General features: G+C 37.7%; 1 protein-coding gene across 14 annotated transcripts in view; it reads left to right on the forward strand.

The window, feature by feature from the left end:
• NRXN3 (neurexin 3) overlaps positions 1-12,572 on the forward strand; it is a 943,812-nt gene that overhangs the window by 416,046 nt on the left and 515,194 nt on the right. For all 14 annotated transcript variants that reach the window (XM_052693472.1, XM_052693473.1, XM_052693470.1 and 11 more), the window contains one exon: positions 9,301-9,420. In XM_052693472.1, the coding sequence (XP_052549432.1) occupies positions 9,301-9,420 (120 nt within the window). The remainder of the gene's footprint in view (positions 1-9,300; positions 9,421-12,572) is intronic.

Here is a 12,572-nt window from a genome sequence, read left to right on the forward strand (position 1 = left end):
CTCTTGCAGTTGGGGTGGTTTTCCTTTTCTTTATACTCATTTCCCATTTGTTCTCCTATGTTTTCCTTTCCTTTATTTGTGTATCATTGTGCTGCTTACTACAGGCCCTAGAGCTATCTGAAATTCCAAATTATATCATTTCCCTCTTTCTCCCCTCAAAAGAGAGCTAAACACACCTAATGGCAGTGGTTAAATAATTTTTTTTTTTTTTTTTTCTTTTTACAAAGCAGTTTCCTTTGTGTTTTAGAAATGTGGCTTTTTCTTTTCCTCACCTGTTCCACTGAAAACAGCTTCTCACAAAGGAGATTTATTATTCCTTAACCAGGTGGTGATTTTGCTCCAGATGTTTTGGGACTTTTGTCCTTATTTAATCATCTTCCAAATCCTGCAGTAAAATAAAAATCTTGTGCTACTTTCTTTAAAATATTGTAGTTAACCTTTTGAATTCACTGGTGTGTGAGAAGCATGAATGACACAGGCTGGATAATCAGAAACACATTTTGCGTAACAAGCAGTGTGTGGGGGGGGAAAAAAGGAAATCTAATCTCATGCTTAAAATCTCACAGCAAGATAATGTCAAAAAGGATTTTACCCATCATCTACTCAGTAGTGAAACTTTCAATCTGGTGATACTTGACTTTTCTCTGTAGAATCAGAGTTCGTCCATTGAGGGGAGGAGCATTTGTTTACTCCATGATAGTTTGGCAGTTCTCCTATTCTTTGTGATTTTGTATTTCATTGTTACTTTGTTACTGGAATTAGGGAACAAAGGTATGTTTTGTTCCTGCTCAGCTAGGAAGTAGATGAGGAAGTGGGCAGGTAGGAAAAGTGCTTGTTTGTTACAAACAAATTACTCTCTTAGAATATGTGTCTAGAAAGATGTATAGAGAAATGGGAGAAACTCTTCCCAGTTCAAAGTTGCTAAACTTCATATGAAGCACAAAATTTGCATCTGTGTATGCCAGTTGAAGTTTATTAAGGTTTTTAATGTAAAAAGAGAAAATAAGTGAGAGCTACCAATCTCTCTTCAGTATCCATCTTTTAAACCATAAAAGGTCAGTATTTGGGTGTCTTGTTATTCCTATTGCAAAGAATGATAAAAATGTGTAACCTTCATTGGCAGAAGATTCAGAATTTGCTGCCCATACTCCCATCTTTGTCCTCATACTTTTTCCTTGCTGTAAAAAAAAACTTAGAATCAAGGTAGTAGAAACCAAAAATCTGCATGACTTTCTCATAAAATGAACTCTCCATTTGCAGAAAAATAAAAATAATAAAAAAAAATTTGTGCCCAATAAAAGATATCAGTGGTATTATTTTGGTCTGCTTTGCTTTTTTTTTTTATACTCTGCAATTTACGGCAAGCTTATATTTGATCTCCAGTAAGTCTTTTTAGCTTCATTGTTCTCTTTTGCTATGATTTTACTGCTGAAAACAGGATCATATTTGCCTATAAGAAGAAATGAGCTTGCACTGCTGTTATATCTGATGATTGCTCTGATGAGATTGCCGAAGATTGCATGGATTTAAAGCCCAAGGAGCTGTCTGTTTACCTGATGATGCAGACTTTTTTAAAAGCATGTTGAAATTTGTGAGCATAAAACAGTTTGTGAGAGGAAAGCTTTTTTGTTGATGGTGTTGGTTGTGTTGTTTTTTTTTTTTTTTTTTTTTTTTTTTTACTGTCACTTGTCATACGCTGTTAATTTCACTTCTGGGGCTAAACAAAGGTTATCTTCTTCTAGAATTATCATTCCCCTATGGTTTGCTGGCAGTGAATCCACTTTGTCCAAAGAGCCAAGACAATCTGTGCTCTTATGACAGACAGCAAATTTATGTTCAGTTCTTGAGTTTGGATGTAGAAACAAAACAAAAATATTCCTGACTAGTCTGCTGAAAGTCAAGTAGATTTTTATACATAAATGGATTCCAAGTGTTTCTCAAATGAAGCAAAATCTCGAAATATCAGTGGAAGAATTGATGTTAAAAATGTGATATTTTCCTTTTCCTGCTCTGTAGATTGTTTCTCTGTGTGTGAATTAAATGCGTTTCCTCCCTCTCATGTGGTTTTGTTGCTTGTTTTTGCTGTTGTTCAAGTGGTGATGAGTAAAGGTAGCCGTGTCCCTCAGTGTCCTTGTTGCTTATGTTGTCCTTCCTGCATGTATTAATTATGCGCATTGGTTGTGATGGTGTTATACTAATTATTTTTATTTATTTAAAGTGATGGCACCCTGGTTTATCTGTCTTTATACTAACCTGTTGTTTATTGTTTTTGCTTTTTCTGTTTGTTGTTTTTGTTTTTGCTAACAAAGTTGAGTTGACCAAAGCTGACCTGCAAGGTAGAGAAGGTTCTTCTTCCCCATTACTTGTTTGGACTGAAAGATGTTTTTATGTATGCTTTGGTGCCTTTTTACTGGATACAGTCACGCCTCTGAGACTGGAGGAGAAAGGCAATTAGTACCTCTGAATGTGATATATGGGTAGAAGAAGGACATGATGTTTTTTGTTGATCTGAGAGGTTTGACTGTATCAGTCTCTGTGAACATGCGTAAGAGCACAGTTTGATTTCCTGAAATGGTTGATGGTTATTCAGGCAAAAAGCAGCAGAATCTCTCGGAGAGGCCATATAGCAGTTGAGAACATACCACTTTAATCACAGAAGTGATGAGGTGCTGACAGGAAACCAGTTTGAAGACTAGCTCTTACGAGATATATAATGAAGGAAGGATTAACAGCACTATTACATACAAATGCCCCAGATCCTTAGAAGTAAGGGAGGAAATCTGCTTGTTAGAAATGTACAGTCTTTTGATCCTATAGCTACCAGAGATATATTTTCTAGGGTGTTGAAATTCTATTCCTTTAAACTTAACAATGAAAGTAGACTTCCCAGCTTATCTAGGGACTACACTATAGCTAATTAATTTGTTCCTGAATGTTGTGGAAGCTTAAAATGTTCTTTCTTTTCAACAGAAAGGGAATAAATAAATTTAAGTGTAAGGGGAAGATGGGCTTTACTCACTCCCTCTTTTCAACAGGCTTGAAGCTGCAGATGGCATCTGTTATGATATCAGCTTAATCATTATGAAATTTTGCAACTAAGCCACAGGTTTATTCTAAGGTTTTGTTGTGAGACAAAATACATAGTTTTTTTCATCATGACAAAACTTTTATAAACTCCCTTTCTATTTAACATCCTTATTTTGAAGATGTGGCAATGTTGCCGTTCTGATCTAATGCATTAGATGCAATTTTCCATTTCAAGTATTCCTGTTCTGTATTCCAGGATTTGGTAGGTAGCAATTATCTTTGCTTCAGAATGTTACTTGTTATTTTTTTTGCATAGGTTAGTTCTCTATGACTCCATAGAAAAGGGGAAAAAAAGAATAAAAAATTGGGAAACTGGGGGAAACAAAGAAAATTTTAATGAGTAATTAGTTTGTAATAGGCAGTGGCACCCAACAGGTAAAAATATTGACAGTCTGAGATCATTTTAGTTTTTGGGTGCATGTGAAACATTAAATTTGAATAACTTGGTAGCCTAGAGGAAGGCAGAAGTTTGTGCTCTGTGGAGCCTTTGACTGTAGCCACTTTTTTTCTGGCACCTTTGCCTTATTCGCAGCTGTAAAAGGTTGAAGTACTCTCTATTACAGAAGTGGGGGATTTGAAGGGAGTTAGGTGCTGCTTATAAGAGATTTCTAAAGTTGATATAAATATAAGTGGAAAAGGATGAGGTTTGAAAGAATATAAAAGGTACATGGGCTGGGGCTAATATAAGTGGAAACATCATCCTGGAGGTATGCTGGGGGGATAAATTAGCTCTAGAACTGAGATATTCTGTGCCATTCATTCAAAATGTGGCAGGGAATGTGAGAATTAGGTTAAATATTAGCGACTATTTCTTTACTATGAGAGCAGTAAGGTGCTGGAATGAGCTGCCCAGAGAGGTTGTGGATGCCCTGTCCCTGAGTGTGTTTAAAGCCAGTTGGATGGGGCCATGGGCAACCTGATCTAGTATTAAATGGGGAGGTTGCTGGCCCTGCCTGTGGCAGAGGGGTTGGAGATTCATGATCCTTGAGGTCCCTTCCAACCTGGGCCGTTCTGTGACTACTGGGTGTCTCTGATAACAGTTATTGTAACCTTTTCCTTGTGTGTCTATTGGACTTCAGAACATATGCGTGGGAGTTTTTGTTCAATTTTTGACTTCCAGTGATGTGGATGCGACATGAAGAGATCTGGGAGCCAAACAGATTTGCTTTTTGTTTTTGTTTTCTAGGAGTCCTCAGAACCTAAAAGCTTGTCACAGCTATTGAAATTTATTCTTGCTTGATTTCATTTTGGTATACAGTCCTTAATTATGTAAGAATATCTTCGTTTCAAATTAAGAGACCTGATCACATTTACACCTAAGGGGAAATACTTCTGAGTACTTCTTTTGAACACATTTTGTGGATTATTGCCTTTTCAGGAAACCAACCTTTGCTAAATAATATTGACTAATTCAGAATACAAAACCCACCATACCACGAGCTCTGATAGCACGACTTCTGCACTGCTTTAATTTGCAGTGGTGAAAACTGTGTTTCCAATTGACTGTACTTTTCTTGTTCACATACAGCACTTTCAGTCTTTCCTTTTGGCTTTTATTTTCTATGCTTGAATGTTGTTTACTTCCATGTCCCCTGTCATATTTGATCCAGGCATACTCCCTTTTATGACTTTTTGTTGTGTGTTTGTTTGTTTGTTTTTTTCCATCCTTCACCAGTGTCATGGAATTATCTAGATCTGTCTGTGCCTGTGACAGGGGAGCAGCAGGCCCACCATCCTGAAAAGGGAAAGGGGGGAAGGGTAGGGAGGTGGAAACTGGGCTTAGGCAGAATATTGGCAACAATCTGAGGAGGAAACTTCATTTGCTAAATACGATATCGAAATGCAAGATAACACTGTATAATACAATATAATTGGAATTGAGGCTAATAAATAAAATGAGAGAGCATGTCCAAAACTGAAGGCCTGACTCTGAATTGAAGGCGAAATGGTTGGGGAGCACACCTGTGCATTGCCAGGCAGCAAGAGAGTGAGTCTGATGACTTGCCAGCTTTATCTTTCCCCTCTGAATGCAAAATCTTGTGGGGTATGTAATTCTTTTCTTCTGAGATCCAGGTGGAAAATCAGTGGTTCATGGCAGTGGAGCATTAATTCTTTAACTCCCAGTGCTTTACATGATGTTATGGTATATATATATATATGGTATATATTGGAATAACAATAACAAAAATCATAAAACCATGACAACTAGCAAGTGTGAGCGCTTTTTCAATACCTTCTAAGTTGCTTAGAGAGGGAAAGTGCCAGAGTGACAACAGGAGAAAGCAAGATAGGCAGGTACCAAGTTTCAACTTGTAAATCCACCCTTTGTGCATGCCCATTAATTCTGCTGATTCCCTTCTTCTGTCATCATGGGGTAGATGTGCTTTCATTGGGATACCTACATATTTGTTATCCCATCTAAGTGCCCCTTGAAATTTTTAGACCAGTTACATTTGTGGAAAAGGAGGACATGGCATCAAATAAATGGAGAGTTCAAATTTGATTAAGGCACTGTGTGAATGGCTGTGTTTTCCAAGAATTCTACAGTGCTGGCTTTTAGGTTATTTCTGAGTCCATATATTAAATTCATAACATCTCATAACATTACAAAACAGGGGAGAGAAGAGTGCTGTTAAGAGAAGATTAAAGATTTAACATGGGTATGAATTTCCCATCATAATGTCTAGCTGTTAGTGATAGAGATTTTAGGCCTTTGTGGTGTTTACATGTTATGAACCATAAGACAAAGAAATACCTTCTGCAAAGACAGTGAAGATGTTGTACATGTGTCACTTTCATATGTCTTTCTAACCTCTTTGATGATAAATGAAAGAGGTGAGAGCTGTAGACAATTTAGAGACTCAGAAAATGAAAATGGACTCGTAGTACCATTGAACCTTGCCTATTGCAGATCTTCTTACTGAAGAAATAACATGAACACAAATGTTTCTTTCTAGTGGGAATGAATTTTTAGTGTAAGAAGGAAGGTTTTATGTGTATGTCCTAGAATGGTTTGCTTTAGCTTAAAACCTATTGCTAGTCATGATCAAAGTATGAGGTATTTGTGTTATAATCCTGCAGGTGTTTTGTAAAGAAATTGAATTCCTTATGTAACTTGAAAGAATGATAAATGCAATAATGTATCTTTTTGTTCCTCAAGTTCCTTTCACTGCGAAGAGTTTATAAATGACACAGCAGGAATGACTCCTCTTGCAAGGCAGGAGTGCCTGCCTGTTGGAAATATGTTTGAAATGTGTCAGTTGTAGTGGTGCACAGCAGTAGAACTCAGTATTTTTTAGCTTCAGCAAGAGAAACCAACTATACAGCTGAAAGTGCCAGAAAGAACTAGAGAGACAAAATAATTTTTCCCAACAGAATATACAAGAGCAATTTGGCTACCGTACTTTTCTAAGGTGAATTTCTTAAAATGCTTAGTAGCAAAAACTTATAAACCATAAATCTAGCTACGTAACTTGGAAGAAAAGTAGTATTTTGAACACTTTCCCAAGAAAATCTGCACATTATCAGGTCCTGAGCTGTTTCAGTAGGAATTAAAGATGAAGAAATAATGATTAAATGACATGTCTGTGGAATTCTGCTTTGCCATTATGTGTTGCCAATGCTCTGCCTCTGCTGGTAGGTTTATACTGGAGAGGAGGAGACAGAACAGGTCGCACTTCTGCTAGCAGGGTTGCTTTTCTGTACTGGAGAGTTTTCCGTTCTTATTCTCTATGTGCTACCCGCACATTCCATATGCCCATTAGAAAGTGGATTAAGAGACTATGTCAAGCCCAGCTCCAAACAGATAATATAAACAATACTTGGAATAAAATGCAGTCAGGGGAATTAGCAGGTTTTGTCAGAATGTTGCAAATTCAAGGAGAAAATATAAGTCAGTATGCATTAGTTAATTAACTGTGTAGTGTGACTTATGGGATATATCCAGCATTATGCAAAAGCTCAATTTGCAACTTTGCTTTATAAGTAATTCTAGAATGTTGAAAGTGTTACCAAAGGAAAGATAATAAAAATAGGCTTGAACTCTGATGGCATTGGTGTTTTAGAACCGATTCTGTTGCTACAGTTTGTCTTCCTTTCCTCGTTAATTAGCACTAAAGGGCATGTGCGCGGTAATAGTCTTCATTTTATAAGCCTTCCTGTGCTTCTGTCACTTTTGCTCCTTAATCCAAAATCCTAATTCCCTGTGACATCCCTGTTAGTTGCTCTGAACAAAATTCTGTTGCTGCAGATGGGGGATTATGACACCAACCAAGGACTGTAAGCGGCAGGAATAGCTGAACTCTCTGAGACAAAGATGCTTTTGCCATGCAAATAGCCTGTAGTACTGAGAAGTGAGGCGAAGCATAATACTGATCTGTACTGTGCCGTCACAACAGCAGATCTGACTTCAAGCTTTCTTTTATTGTTAGCCTTCCAAAATTCCTCATCAAATGGTGCTTATGGATGGTATTTTTCCTCTTGCTCTTTTAAAAACAGCTTCATCTTCACAGTTGCTTTCTGTAAAATGCGATACAGAAACTGTTTGTGGGCATAATTCATGTGCTTCGGCTTTCTGGTCTGACAGCACCTCCAGCCACAGTTACTAAGGCTTTATGCAAGCTTACTCTGTGATTTCTAGTATTTCTCTTGTGGCACCTGGATGGGGGAGATATCTCCAGTCTGATTATGCCCATTATCAACTGCAGTTACTGATCAAAGTGTTTTCAGATAAGTGCAGAAAAAGAGAAGAAAAATTATCATTGAAAATGCTCTTCTGCTCTTCTTCAATGAGTTCTTATCCTCAGAAAACTCAAATCTTAAATAAAATGATAACTAATATTTCAGATTCTTATATTTTGTTCTTTTTCTCGAATCTGAATAAGTTTAAAGTTTACATTAGGAAGTATTACTTTTCAGAAAGGGTGGTCAGGCACTGGAATGGACTGCCCAGGGAGGTACTGGAATCACCGACCCTGGGGGTGTTCAAGGAAAGATTGGATGTTGTACTGAGGGACATGTTTTAGTGGGAGCTATTGGTAATAGGTGAATGGTTGGACTGGATGATCTTCTAGGTCTTTTCCAACCTTGGTGATTCTATGATTCTATAAAGTGAGCATCAGACCCCAATCTGATGTGTATCTGTGTGTCTGGTTGTATCTGCGACTTTTATAAGTCTAAAGGCAAGGGAGAAGTGAGTACATGCATGTATCTGCCAGCCTGTGCCCTACAGTCTGTCAGCACTATTGTAAACCTAGAGGTGATCTGTTCCCCTCATTCTGTGCCAGTGAGACTACTGGGGTTCATACAGCTGCAGATGACTTGGGTGGGAAAAATAGGTGTGTGGAGGGGAGAAGTATTGAATAATTCTGCACAACTTTCTTCAGGCGTGGTAACAAGCTGTTACTGTGTCTACTGCTGTGTCTTTTCAATAGGTGGATCTTTTTTTCTCAGGGGTTTTGTTGCCTGCTCTTGTTATCTGCACTTTTATACTTAAGAATTCTTCTTTATTTATTTTATTTTTTTTTTTTTAGCAGTATAACATATAGTGGAATAATGCAGCTTCAAGAGCTGGCTATCTACTTGCGGATGACAAATTGTCATTCAGAGTCCCTCTGATATGAAGAACATACTTTTTGCTGTTATCTTGGTTGTGCCTTTGAAATTTTATCTGAGTTAAGATATCAAGGGTTAGCTCCAAATCAGAGACAATGGAAGACTGTTCTGTTAGTGACGGCTGCATCTCCCAAAGGCTATGATGGAAAGGTGTCCAATATAGAAAGAGAAGTCTCCATGTCACCATGGAGTTGGTTGATTTTGTTTTATAACATTACATTTCCCGAGGAACCTACAGAATAATTCTTTGGATAGGATAAGGCGTTGTTCAGTTACCCTTGCACATTATCATATTTCATTATATATTGCTTTGTGTGAGCACAGAACATAGAAGTTAGGCCTGCCTAACGGGGAATATGTTGCTGTTCACTTTTCTTCCTTCTTGTGTGTTACAGTTTGCTGTTTTGTTGTGCAGTGTGCAATTGTCTGTGTGCTCTTTTACTAATGTTTGTTATGTGTTTAAGAATGGAAAACTGTTTCATTAGTACTTTTCATGTACTGCATGAGAATGTTGGTGGTAGTGATGGATTGAAATTATGGGCCTCACTAAACTTATTTTCTCAACTTTGTTTCACTCTGTTCTTGTCATCCCTTCTTCAGGACCAAGCACTACCTGCCAGGAAGATTCCTGTGCAAATCAGGGTATCTGTAATCAGCAGTGGGAAGGCTTCACCTGTGATTGCTCCATGACTTCATATTCTGGGAGCCAGTGTAATGACCGTAAGTCATTTTTTTTTCCATTGGATTACAGAGAACAGCGAGTCCTGATAGATTAGAGCATAGAGAATACACAATTAGTTTTACTTACAGTGGAAATAAAGCCTTTCCAATGGTAAATCCGAATTTTATTTCTTGATAGGTTTCTTGAAGCATGCAGCAAGTTATTTTTTCCCTGCTAAAATGAAAATGTGGAAGTATATACTTTATGTGTGTGTTTTGGAGGTGGTTGTTTTTTGCCTTTGACATCCAGATCAGTGATGGTAATTGATGTTAATTGAATTCTTAGTTTAGAGAAACAAAGAATGGCTTGTGTGTACTATGTATACTATTAACATAGGTACAAAATATCTGTATCTTGTATATTGAGTTATGCTTTGATGTTTTCATTCAAGCTTTTCTGGCAGAGAAATGACATGGGTATCAAACTGCTTCACACTGTTCTGGATTTTCTGTATGTAAAGATGAATGTTTAGGAATTGGTTGCTAGAAACTTCCTTTTATTCTTCCCAAAACATTGGATGTTATGTTATTGGCCAATGACTTCTAAGATAAACTTGCTAAAACAGTTAAACAAAACCCTGTAGCCCTCTTTTGGCCCTCAAATGTTTGTCTGTTCATCCTGATAGGACATTTGCTTCTGGAAGCAGGAAGCAGATCACTTAAGCTCTGTTTTTTCTCCACTTCTGTTAAGCAGATAGCTAGATCCCATTTCCTTCCCTGCTCCAAAGCATGGAACAAAGAAGCACGTGCTATCGGTGCTGTAATGAGCATAATTACAATAATCAATAATTTGGCTTATTGTATGCAGAAACTTTAAGGCTGGAAAAATCTGACCACCTGCATTTCATAAACTGCTGCATTTAATTATGTGTATTTATGAGAGAATTTATTAGAAATAACAGTAAGGTGTGTGATATTAGTGCAGTGTCATACCTGTATCCCTCCTCCTGGGAGTTTGAGATATGGCTAAATTGATGACAAAAATGACAAACTGCTTAACAAATGTTCACAGTCTGTTCCTGCTGAAGGCCGGAAAGCCTGCATTTCTGTGAGTCTTTCATCAATTGGAATGTTACCTGAATTGCTCTCCCCTTTCTGCAAGTATAGTTGTCTCAAGCGAGTATTGAAAAGGCTGCTCTGTGCTGCAGCACTGGCTGTGTAAGAAGGGTACTACAGACACAGATCTAGAGGCTCCAGTGTCAGATCTGTTTTTGGATTGATTTGGAATCTGGAATGACTCAGTTTGGTCTAACTGAAACAGTATCAGAGCAACAGGATGTGACTCTGATTTTCTGCATTTTTGTTTTGATTGCTTTTTGGGGAGGTGGAGGGAGAGGGGAATAAGAGGTATGTGAGGGGATCTGGAAACCCTCTGACATCCAGGTCTCCATTCCCAAACCTCTTTTGTTCAGAGAGTTCAGTTTAGTCTTGCTAAGCATAACACTTTAAAAAACAGTGGTGTAAAACAAGTAAGTGCTTTTCTGGAATGTATTGGACTGCATTTAAGTATGTGACATGGAAATCTTTGAAGACAGAAACTGCAGTTTTGTTTCTAATGTGCTGGACTTCACAGCTCCAGAATGCTCTAGTGCCTTTGTTAGGCTGTTGTTAATGACTTAAAGCAGGCTCTCAGATGTCAGAAAGCCAGGTTCCTGTGGCTGTAATTGGAGATTCCTTGTTGCTTTTTAGAGCAGATGGTTAGAAACCATGCAGATCAGAGGTGGTAGTTCGATTGGAGAGGAGGTGACTTGAACAAGATAGTAGTCGGCTTCCTAGTATCTGGGCTGTCTAGTGATTTAGAAATGCTGAGAGGAGGTTGTGGGTTTTAAAATGGTCTGGAAAGGTAAGTCACGTGGATTCCTGAAACACAATGGGACTTCAACCAGGATCATCAAAACGTGCGTATAACCTTTTTTGTGGTTGTTTTTTTTTTTTTCTTTTTTTTTTTTTTTTTTTTTTTCAGTCTTTGTTTTGTATCAGGATGTTAAAGAAAAAGTTCTGGTTTTGGTTGCCTGCTTGTTATGAAGTATTATGGATTGTGAGGAGAGAGAAGTTTTACTTTTTGTTCTCATCTGTTAGGTACAGTTTTTATGATACGTGCAGGTACGTGTGTTAATTGAGTTAGGTGTTCTTTGGACTGGATTCATTGCAAGTGATGTCAAGTGTAGATTACTTGTGTAATCTGAAACAAGCAAATCAAAGTGTTCCAAAGTGTTGCAGTCTGTGCTAATGTGTAACTTTGAGCAGATGTGAGGTACCAGAATTGGAAGTTAGCCCATTGTATTAATGAAAGGCTTTCAAGTGAGGGAGTTTCATCCTATCTACTTAATTGTAGCAAGTTCCTTAGCATGATCTCAGATGAAATAGTATTCGTTACAGACTCCAGATAACCTGAGATGTCCAGCTTTAGAGATTCCTGACCTTTTTCTTGTTCTTATGTGTTTAATCAGACATGGTTAAAATATAACACATTTAAAAAGGAAAAAAAAACAAAAACAAAAACAAAAAAAGACTTTGGAGATCTAGCTACTGGAAATGGTTATATGCATGTCCAACTAGATTATTAAAAGAATACTTGTTACTTGATGCCTCCTGCAGAGGGTAACAGGGGGGGGATCAAGCTTACCAGGCTAACACAAGTATGTATTAATGGAGGCTGCTTGTCTGTAAAAGATCAATAGCCTGCAGCAATGACGAGTGCAAGGAGAGTATAAAGCACTTCTTCAAACAGCTTCTTTTTGTTGAAACAGTTAAGTTCATCTGCTGATTATTGATTTGGTCTTTGGAGTGGGTGGGTGCACTATTTGTTAACTCTGGGTTGTGATATCTACTTGATTTAAAAACAAGTCTACAGTTCATTTGGAAAAAAAGCAAAGGCAGCGATGTTTGTCTTTTTGCATGTATATCTTCTTTTGCTTCCCCTCTGCATAGCTGTTGATAAACAGAGCCATTTTATATCCTTCTGATTGGATTGTTTGGTTAAGAAGTGCAGGAAGTCTGTTCTTTTTGCATAATTAGTTACATTTTTCTCCTAAGATTCCTTTCTGTGCTATGTGTAGCCTATATACTCCTTTTGTATTTTGGTGGGTCACGTTTGGAGGAGGAGAGAAAGTCATGGTGACTTTGTTCTTCCTATGTTTAGCACTATCATA

This window comes from Tympanuchus pallidicinctus, unplaced genomic scaffold (assembly GCF_026119805.1).
Source record: "Tympanuchus pallidicinctus isolate F22 unplaced genomic scaffold, pur_lepc_1.0 scaffold3, whole genome shotgun sequence".
In the NCBI taxonomy this organism is placed as follows: Eukaryota; Metazoa; Chordata; class Aves; order Galliformes; family Phasianidae; genus Tympanuchus; species Tympanuchus pallidicinctus.